The 11,114-nt window shown below is 41.0% G+C and overlaps 1 protein-coding gene across 1 annotated transcript; it reads right to left on the reverse strand.

Moving 5' to 3' along the window:
- Positions 1–1,716: 1,716 nt before the first annotated feature.
- LOC106573641 (lysosomal phospholipase A and acyltransferase) lies at positions 1,717–10,298 on the reverse strand. Its single transcript, XM_014148876.3, has 6 exons — positions 10,003–10,298; positions 8,884–9,040; positions 5,905–6,023; positions 5,684–5,782; positions 4,440–4,664; positions 1,717–4,287 (listed from the first exon to the last, which is right to left on the reverse strand). The coding sequence occupies exons 1-6, from the start codon at positions 10,148–10,150 to the stop codon at positions 3,776–3,778; spliced, it is 1,260 nt and encodes a 419-aa protein (XP_014004351.1). The 5' UTR covers positions 10,151–10,298; the 3' UTR covers positions 1,717–3,775.
- Positions 10,299–11,114: the final 816 nt, after the last annotated feature.

The raw sequence follows: 11,114 nt of genomic DNA on the forward strand, positions 1-11,114 counted from the left end.
CTCAGGAATTGCTTTCATGTAATTGTCCCCTCCAAAGTTGATATCAGATTTTCGCCAATGCCTTTTAAACAGCTTGGAAAATTCCCATTAGAAGCTTCTGATAGGCTAATTGACATCATTTGAGTCAATTGGAGGTGTACCTGTGGATGTATTTCAAGGCCTACCTTCAAACTCAGTGCCTCTTTGCTTGACATCATGGGAAAATCAAAAGAAATCAGCCAAGACCTGTAGACCTCCACAAGTCTGGTTCATCCTTGGGAGCAATTTCCAAACGCCTGAAGGTACCACGTTCATCTGTACAAACAATAGTACGCAAGTATAAACACCATGGGACCACGCAGCCGTCATACCGCTCAGGAAGGAGACGCGTTCTGTCTCCTAGAAACGAACGTACTTTGGTGCGAAAAGTGCTAATCAATCCCAGAACAACAGCAAAGGACCCTGTGAAGATGCTGGAGGAAACAGGTACAAAAGTATCTATAGCCACAGTAAAACGAGTCCTATATTGACATAACCTGAAAGGCCGCTCAGAAAGGAAGAAGCCACTGCTCCAAAACCGCCATAAAAAATCCAGACTACAGTTTGCAACTGCACATGGGGACAAAGATCGTACTTTTTGGAGAAATGTCTGATGAAACAAAAATAGAACTGTTTGGCCATAATGACAATTGTTATGTTTGGAGGAAAAATGGAGGCTTGCAAGCCGAAGAACACCATCCCAACCGTGAAGCACAGGGGTGGCAGCATCATGTTGTGGGGGTGCTTTGCTGCAGGAGGGACTGTTGCACTTCACAAACTAGATGGCATCATGAGGAAGGAAAATGATGTGGATATGTTGAAGCAACATCTCAAGACATCGGTCAGGAAGTTAAAGCTTGGTCGCAAATGGGTCTTCCAAATGGACAATGACCCCAAGCATACTTCCAAAGTTGTGGCAAAATGGCTTAAGGACAACAAAGTCAAGGTATTGGAGTGGCCATTACAAAGCCCTGACCTCAAACCTATAGAAAATGTGTGGGCAGAACTGAAAAGGCGTGAGCAAGAAGGCCTACAAACCAGACTCAGTTACACCAGCTCTGTCAGGAGGAATAGGCCAAAATTCACCTAACTTATTGGGGGAAGCTTGTGGAAGGCTACCCGAAATGTTTGACCCAAGATAAACAATGTAAAGGCAATGCTACCAAATACTAATTGAGTGTATGTGAACTTCTGACCTACTGGGAATGTGATGAAAGAAATAAAAGCTGAAATAAATCATTCTCTCTATTATTCTGACACTTCACATTCTTAAAATAAAGTGGTGATCCTAACTGACCTAAGACAGTGAATTTTTACTAGGATTAAATGTCAGGAATTGTGAAAAACTGAGTTTAAATGTATTTGGCTAAGGTGTATGTAAACTTCCGACTTCAACTGTATGTAAATTGTCAAGTATTTTTTTTGTCTTGTTTTGTTGTCAAACTCCAGGAAGACTAGCTGTCGCCATTGGCGTCGGCTAATGGGGATCCTATTAAAAATCATAAATGCAAGCAATAGCCTAACTTCATATAGTTTCTGCCATATTGATCTCACCGGCTATCTAATCCTATCAGGGGAATTTATTTCACCTTTATTTAACCAGGTAGGCCAGTTGAGAACAAGTTCTCATTTACAACTGCAAAGCAATGCGACAAAAACAACAGTTTCACATGGGATAAACAAACATATAGTCAATAACACAATAGAAAAATCTTTATACAGTGTGTGCAAATGTAGTAAGATTAGGGAGGTTAGGCAATAAATAGACCATATAAGGCAAAATAATGACAATTTAGCATTAACACTGGAGTGATAGATGTGTAGATGTTAATGTGAAAGTAAATGAAACAGCCCCAGTGTCTCACTCAGAGCATAAAGTCTTGTTCTCTCCCTCGTTAGGGTCTGGTTGACTCCCATGAGGATGGAGCCTTCCTGTTGAGACTGGACTGTCAAGAGTTGCGACGTTAGTCTGGGAACAAGACCTTTTCCTTTCCGCTACACTGACAACCAGTTCTCATTCATTCTGTGGTCAACTGTAATGTTGTGGAACCTGACAAATGTTCATAATGAGACAGTCAATGGTAACATCTTCAAGTGTGAGGTTTGTTTTGATAAAACACTTATGTATGCTATAGAACAGGCTCATTGTAATGACTGGAATAGAATTAATGAAACTATTAAACCTATGGAAACCACATACGGTGTTCCATTCCAGCCATTACAATGAGGTGTCCTGCTATAGCTCCTCCCACCAGTCCCCTCTGGTATGCAAGCATTGCTCCTTCAGGTAATGTATGACAAGACCTGAGAAGAGTATTTCAATGTATCTTCAATCATTATTAACCAAGTTAAAAGCAACATGACCTACAGAATGAAACAGTGGTTGTCAACTAAAGCTTGTTTGATTAAGCTTTACAGGCCTAAATCCATTTTAAGTGTGACTTGTGAACTAGAAAGATAGAATTCATTAATTAACCTTTTTGATTAAAGAGGATCGAATAATCCTGGACTAACACTCCAGACGATAGGAACCAATGACTTATGGCGCAATCACGCATGGCTTTCTGATGAAGAGTTCAGAAACCCTGATTAAGTGTTGCAGGTTCATATGGTAGGTCCTGTTTGATCCGTGAAAGTACTGAAGTAGATGTGTTTAGACGTCTGAGGGGAAGAGGTAGTCTCTTTCGCCAGACAATGGGCGCGCTGCACGCACACTCCACGGCAGCTGTGAGAAGAGACTAGGGAAGAGGAACCTCTGAGGCTGATGAAACAGAGTTCCAATTTTCACTCCCTCTTACTTTAACAGAGCTCCCACATAAGGCCAACTTAATGCAATGTTCAACATCACATTTTACTTAATCGTCACAGGGCAGCACACAAACAGATCATGATAGTTCCAGAAATAACATTTTGGTCAAGCCCAACCATAGAGCAATGGCACAGTTACAGTCAAGCTGATTGGACAGCATCTTCCTGTGCTGTCCCAGTAAACAATCTAGCCTTGACAAAAGGCCCTGAATTTATGCATTAGTCACAGCTCAATACTGGACATACTGCTACTTCTGAGGATCACATATTAAACAGTTAACATTCTCATAACCTGGTTTGATTTAGATTGGAAGTGTTAAAAAAAATGTTAAGAATAGCTGACATGTTTTAGGAACAAAATTACTGGCATTACCGTAATTTATTTTCTTATGTTATACATATAGAATATGAACCGGTATGCTATACATACAGTGACCTGGGGAACAAAACAAAATGTAACAGTTTGTAACAGCAGAAAAAGTCTGAAAAAAAAAAATCATACTAAAGTTATTATTTCTGTGTTCACATGGCTAATGTGTACAGTAAAATCACTGACGTTAATGGTACAAATATTACTGACTTATTGTAGCTATGCCCCCAATGCTTTAAATACAATATGGTAAAATCTGTATATAAAATCACAACGTGTTTTGGTTTAGCACAACAGGAAACAATCTGGTAATCTGAGTTAAATGGATTGGAAAAGATCTTAGAAAACTGAATCATTACGTATAAGATCAATTAACTGTCAAATTTGGATAGACATTATGGGGGGGGGAAAAACACTCTGCTCAGGGGACAATTTAAAATACAAAAATCAGGAATAGGGTAAAACATTTCCTCTTCAGGCTCCGACGTCATAATCTATCCACAAGCCTATCGTTCATCTTCTTTGTACTATCACAGTTTTTCATGTTTGTGACTCTTAAGATCAGATCTAGTTGGTCGCTCAAGGGCCAAAAAGGACAGTCTTGATGTAGGCGACCGTGGTAAAGTTAAGCAACATGGCCACATGCTCATTCCCTTCCAGCTCAAGCATATGGACAGGCTGATTCTGGTGGCCTATCCAACGCTTGCACTGGGTGGCACTAAGCAGGTTGACTGTCCCATCCCCATCTCCAATAATCAGTGTGGGGTCTGTATCAGGAAAGTTGGTATAGAGGAAACCCTCCGCTGTGGGCACTCCACTGCCGTATAGACAGTGTATGGCCACCCCAGGGGGCTCCAGTGCACTGACCAGTGGCGCAGTGTCTTGACGCATCTCCCAGCCGTCTTCGAAATCAATATCCTTGAAGAAGCGCTGGTAGTCCTTTACGGTGTAGTTGGTGGTGGGTGTTTGGATCAGGACCTGGTCAGCGGGCCAGGAATGTGCGTATGGGAACAGCCATGTGGTTGAGACTGCAGAGCGCTGCTGTGAGCGGATTTTTAGTGAACTGATGACTGGAATACGGTTATTATCACCTACAAGGAAAGACCAAATATAAACCACTGCAATAGTTAATATAAAGTACATAGTTGCTAGACATTATGATTGGTATGCAGCCCACAGTAACTCCACTATTGTGTTTGACTCCTATGTAACTTCATGCCGAAAAGCCTACTCAGACTCTTACCAGAAGCCACAACTTTCATGGTTTTGGCCACTCCAGCCCAAGGAGCACCCAGGGACACAAAGGCCTTGATGTAGCGATCCTTCCAGGTCTGGGGCTGATGGTTTAGGAAATACAAGGTATACATGTTCCCCATGCTGTGGGCAATCAGTACAACCGGACCTCCAGCCTTCTCTGCCATCTCTTCAATCATCTGTTGCAGACTCAAAAAGTAGGCCTTGTTCTCATCTGTCAAAATCATATAAAAGCAAGGGGGAAAACTTGCATGAGACTGGTCATTCTAAACTACTGCGATTCCTATAACAATATTTTAAAGCAAACAATTAATACATCTACAAGATCTAAATTGACATTCTGTTTCTCTTTTAAAATGTTGATCATAATGCCAATGACTACCGTAATTTCCAGACTATTAAGCGCACCTGAATATAAGCCGCACCCACTGAATTAAAAAAAAATATATATTTTGAACATAAATAAGACGCACATGTCTATAAGCCGCAGGTGCCTACCGGTACATTGAAACAAATTAACTTTACACAGGCTTTAACGAAACACGGCTTGTAACAAAAAATAAAAAATTTGCAGTAAGCTTTAGTTGTCTTTTTGCACTGAGTCAATTCCTCACGCTGCTGTTTCCAACGTTTTATCATCGACTCATTAAGACCAAGCTCCCGTGCAGCAGCTCTATTTCCTTTTCCAACAGCCAGATCAATCGCCTTCAACTTGAAAACTGCTCATATGCATTTCTCCGCGTCTTTGCCATGATGAGGGTGACAAAATGACTACCGTAATCAGAATGATGGGAAGTTTGAGAGCGCTCGATTTAATCTAAACAGTAAACAAAAAAGTTGTTTGACCTTAACCCGTTCGGCAATTTCATTGGTCTAATGAAAGCTTCATGCCGCCAAAAAACTGAGCACGTCACAGAATGTGTTTTTTTGGAAAAAGAAATTGAAAGCGGGAAAAATCCATATATTAGCCGCGTCATTGTTTAAGCCGCGAGGTTCAAAGCCTGGGAAAAAAGTTGTGGCTTATAGTCCGGAATTTACGGTAGATACAAAGTAATACAACTTACAGGCTAAAATCTACCCAACAACACTATAAAGGTTGGTGGCAATAACACATAGCTAGCTCTTAACACAAGGAAATGCAATTCATCCAAAGACCTGTTGCCAACAAGCTCGGTTCATCAGACCGCAAATGTAACAGAATGCAATGGACTGTAAGGGGTGTAGGCTACTTACTTGGAGCCTTGCGCCAGTCATACGGAGCCCCTCGAACATCGTCATCTCTTGTATATCCCCATTCTACCAGCGACTGCACTATGGTGACGAAATACATACCTGCAATACACACAATAGTAGCTTAGTCAAACCCACACACAAGCAAAGACTGAGATACTAACACTATTAGATAGACCGTTGAATAAATACTTTAGGCACGCTACTATGATGGGCCCACTCACCAACGTCACGCTTGCTGGGGTCAAGGTATTCCAGAGAAAAGGTCTGTCCAAAGCCAGGCACCCTGACATCTACCCCCGGAGGAGCTTCTGTCTGCCTTGTTGTGCGGTTGTAAATCAGTCTAATACACAGATAGATGCCAGAATATTAGAAAAGTTCATTACAGTATACATTCTAAGTATTATGAAGATGACATGGGATAGAACTGGAAACTTCACTTCACTTAATTCATGAGTTGTTCCTGAAATAAACCCACAGCACACTGACATGTGGTTATTTTGGTTAGAGACCCCACAAGCAACACCTGTTTCAATTCATTTCAGTATAGAGGGCTGCACCTGCGGGTCCCTACAGAGATCATTGTGGAACGGTCTGCATTTTTCATGCTGTGGTTGGGAGCGGGCGGTCAGACAGAATTAAAATATTTTTTGTTGTCCCACAGATTATTTGGAAATGGACATCTTTCTGCTTTGTATGCATTAGCCACGCTCAGAATTCACAAGTTAAGTAGCCTACCTCTCCTCTACTAGTTGGGCGTGCGAGATCAAGTGCGCCTAGTATACAGTGCATTCAGAAAGTATTCAGACCCCTTGACTTTTTCCACATTTTGTTATGTTACTGCCTTATTCTAAAATGGATTAAATAAATACATTCTGCAATCTACAAACAATACCCCATAATGACAAAGCGAAAACAGGGCTAGATATTTTTGCTCATTCATTACAAATAACATAACTTAATGACATAAGTATTCAGACCCTTTGCCATGAGACTCAAAATTGAGCTCAGGTGCATCCTGTTTCCATTGATGATCCTTGAGGTGTTTCTACAACTTGATTGGAGTCCACCTGTGGCAAATTCAATTAATAGGACATGATTTGGAAAGGCACACACCTGTCTATATAAGGTCCCACAGTTGACAGTGCATGTCAGAGCAAAAACCAAGCCGTGAAGTCAAAGGAAATCAGGAAAAGAGCTCCGAGACAGGATTTTGTCGAGGCACAGATCCGGGGAATGTACCAACATTTTTTTGGGGGGGGGTTCAGAGACTAGTCAGGCTTGAGGCAAAGATGAACGGCGCATAGTACCGCAAGATCCTTGATGAAAACCTGCTCCAGAGCGCTCAGGACCTCAGATTGAAGGGTCACCTTCCAACAGGACAACGCAGGAGTGGCTTTGGGACAAGTCTCAATGTTCTTCAGTGGCCCAGCCAGAGCCTGTACTTGAACCCGATTGAACATGGAGAGACCTGAAATCGCTGTACAGCAACACTCCCCATCCAACCTGACAGAGCTTGAGAGGATCTGCAGAGGAATGAGAGAAACTCCAAATACAGGTGTGCCGACAATATTTTTTTTTTTAAATAATAAGGCTGTAACGTAACAAAATGGGAAAAGTCAAGGGATCTGAATACTTTTCAAATGCACTGTATGTGTGGTCTCAATGAAATCGAATAGGCTGCCTATGCATGTACAGAATCACGTTCGTCATCTTTCCGAGTAAATGTAATATGATTAGACTAGCGTCTAAAATGTTGATTATGGAAAGTGGAGGGTGCTCAACCAAAGTGAGTCGAGGTGCAATCAAAATTTGATAATTGAAAAAAGGCACAACCATGGTAAGCGAGCATTGCGCCTTGTCATTTTCAATAAATATTGATTACCCATTTATGTCTGCAAATCGTCCTTGTAAACAATCAGGTCTCAAAGCATTTTGTATTCTGTATGTAAACCCGAGACTCCATTTAGGATGTTACATTTCGTATGGTATGTATTCATTTGTATGTCCAACCATTTCGTATTTGCTAAACGCACTATACAGTGTTACGAAATTGAAAAAGTACTGTTACTAATTTGCAAAATATGTTACAAATTCTAGCTAGGTGGTTAACGTTAGCTCAGGGTTTAGTAGTTTAAACGGTTAGGGGAAGGGTTAGCTAAGGTTAGCTAAGTAGTTAGTTTCTAATGAGCTAATGTTGGGTTTTATTTCACTTATTAGATGTGATGCATTACCTTTTACAGTAGATGTAGGCCTAAGTATGAACGGACTGTAATGCACTAAGAGGTTTATATTGTATTAACATAGATTGAGCAACATATAATAGACATGACTAACTGGAGGGTTGCTGGCTAGTAGGAGTGTAGGCTGAGTAGACTCTTGACACACACACACACACACAATGCCTGGTTGTGGGGCCGCTCAAGGACAGGTGTACAGGAGGGGCTGGTAGAATGGAAGCAGAAACTGTCCTAACTAGCATAAAAACAGGCACTGTCCTTGGGTGTCTGACTCTCGGGTACACACATGAAGATAAGCTAGAAGACCACTATGCTTGGCAACAAAGATGCGTCTAGAGGCTGGGACCAGCCGGCACGCCAACGATAGGATGAGTAAGTTTAAACCACGCTCATCCTCCCTCTGACAGGCCAGCAGTGAGCTAGAACTATCTCTGTCAGAGTATTTAATGAAGAACTTGTGATGTCATTTTCAGTTCTGTTTGCCCTGCGAGGTGTTACAGTGAACCCGTATATACGAAGATTGCATTTACCATTTATTCTGCTTGACTAATTCTATTAATAAACAGCTGAAAATATATTCAGTAGCCTAGTGTTACATTTTGTTCTGATAGCAGAATTGAATTGACGCAGCCCTAACACTAAAATGTCTGACGAGATTTGAACTCGCAACTGGTTGTGCACTACGCCTTCTATTAAATACACTATGCTCAAAGACAGAGTAATTGTTGAAAACACTGATTACAAAAGGGATTCAAATGTCAATTTGTACAATAGTCAGAAGATAACCTAGGCTACAGAAACAGTTCTAGCACATCGCTACTCAACCAGCTCCTTAGTAGTATTAAACTAGAATATTATTAAGTTGCCAGTAGTAGAGATGGTATCAGTAGCCTTCTACCGAGCTCATATTAACCAAATACCCAACACCCTGCTTTTCCTCCTCACATAGCACTAAGTGCTAACCTTATGTTATCGATCCAGCAGTCGATGGCCACCGGCACCAGCAGTTCCAGGTTGAGCCATAATGTGAAATAGACATCAGTCTTCTTGTAGCAGATGTAGTGAACCACGCTGGGCTTGTCCAGCTTGGCCTCCAACTGATTCCCTAGGTCTCCAGGAACTGTGGGACAATACAATAGGTTGAGGATGGCCAATCAGACTGACCAAAGGCAGAACACTATCAATTTAGTGTGATAGCAATGAGTTAACATTAACATATGACAACTCAGTTTGTGGGATCTTTAGAATGGCGAGATTAGTGTTTACTCTGGCCAGACTTAGATTTCAACATGTGAGGTAGTGTCTATATACAACCTTTAGTGACCGAGGCAACCACAAGTTAGAAGTCTAACCCGAAAGGAGACCCTAGGGCAAACTAAACTGATTGCCATCACTGCCATGTATGGCGACAAACAAATAGCCTACTGCTAGGGTTGTAACTTGCCAAATAGAAGATAAGGCAGTGAAATACCCTTTGTTGGAACACAGAACAGACTACTAATGTCTTGGCTTGCAATATGTATTTTTATTCTCAAGGTGTATTAAAAAGCTGTGAAAATAAAGGTGAAATAAGACAAACAGCATTAGGGAATTTACAAGTTGGTTAAATAGTAAGATGCATTGCAGCGCGTGGGGAAACATGTTGGCAAACAGCGTCGGTCACATTTTGTTCCATTTGCCAGTCATATGACCGTCATATGACCACCAGTCGCTCGAGCATAGCGTGCCTGAATCTCTGCTCATGAGTAAACAATCCGACAGCTAACTGCATTGTAAAGTTGGAGTAATAAATGTAATGTGCACAGGGATAGATTATTGACCAACAAAAGTTAACGACGGTATGTATATTAGCTAGTTTTACCCGCGCTCTAATCAAGGAAATAAACAACGCCTTGCTGTTCATTGAGGGACATCGCAAAACAAATCTGATGCTGCGTAACAGGTCAATAGTTTATGCTAACTAGCCTAACGTTAACTGTCTGACGTTAGCCAAGAAGCTGGCGAGGCAATCTGTTACAGTATTGACTATTTAAAAATAGCAGCGCTATCTAGTTAACGTTAGCTACAACAATTGGCACTTACTTAGGACTACGGGAGGTCTTTCCGATCGACATGACTTGTCCGTGAGACAATTCTCCAATGTTCTGCCGTTGATGTATGGTGCCAAAAACAACAAACACAGCTGAAAGAGCGCTGGGATAGTCAAACCACAGGATACCATTTCTCCCATTCATAACGCTGTTTCCCCTGATGAGGAAATGTGGGTGTTTATCAACACGAAGAAATCCCTTTGCAGACACACATTTCATAACATGAAAACAAAACTGCGCAGAATTTGAAAGCAGGGGTGCAACAGATCATTTATCAATCTATTGACCTTCTATGGTATTATGACGGTCCGCAAACAACACTAAATGTGCATGCCGCCACCTACTGGATGGGATGAAAACGGTTCAACTTGAACGCACAATTGGGACAAGGTAAAGGTGGAAATAAATATACAGTACTTCTAATATTCAGAAGTAAACAACTATACTCCAGTCAGATTCAAATGTATTTTCAGATCACTACACAGGCTCGGGTACCTGGGAGGGGGAAACCTCTTCATTCAGTATTCCCTGTAACATTTGGGCTGTAAAGTCCAAATGGTGAGTAAGGCTGAGCAAGGGCCAGTGATAACTGTTGAATGGCATGGATATTGGATCACTACACACATGATGCCCACAGGCTGAGAACAAGATATATTTCAAAGTAATAACCTGATTGCCAAAAAAATTGTTGTGCACAATCAAGACCTCAAGTGGAAGAAACCTATTGATTTGGTGACCACTTGACATTTCCTCTAGCGTCACCATCAGGCCTTTTCATTTCCATTTTGTTTTCCATTTCCACTTTTACAGCTGCTTATTTTCTAGTTGGTATGTATATTTAGTTCAAAAATCTGCTGCTGATTTTTATCATTTTGTTTGTTATATCATTCAAAGATGATGTTAATTTATTTTAATTGAAGAGGTTAATGTATATAAGTTATATTTATTTTAAGTTATTCATGTTAGGAGAATTTTCCATTCAAGATATTTACCATTTAAAATGACATTTAGACTGTAAAAGATAGCCTTTAGCACATTTCTTATAAAGGGTATCAATCTTGCATCAAATAGTGAATTTCACTGTATGCAGAATGTTGCGTGCAT

The sequence above is a fragment of the Salmo salar genome, chromosome 16 (genome assembly GCF_965601325.2).
Source record: "Salmo salar chromosome 16, fSalSal1, whole genome shotgun sequence".
Lineage (NCBI taxonomy): Eukaryota > Metazoa > Chordata > Actinopteri > Salmoniformes > Salmonidae > Salmo > Salmo salar.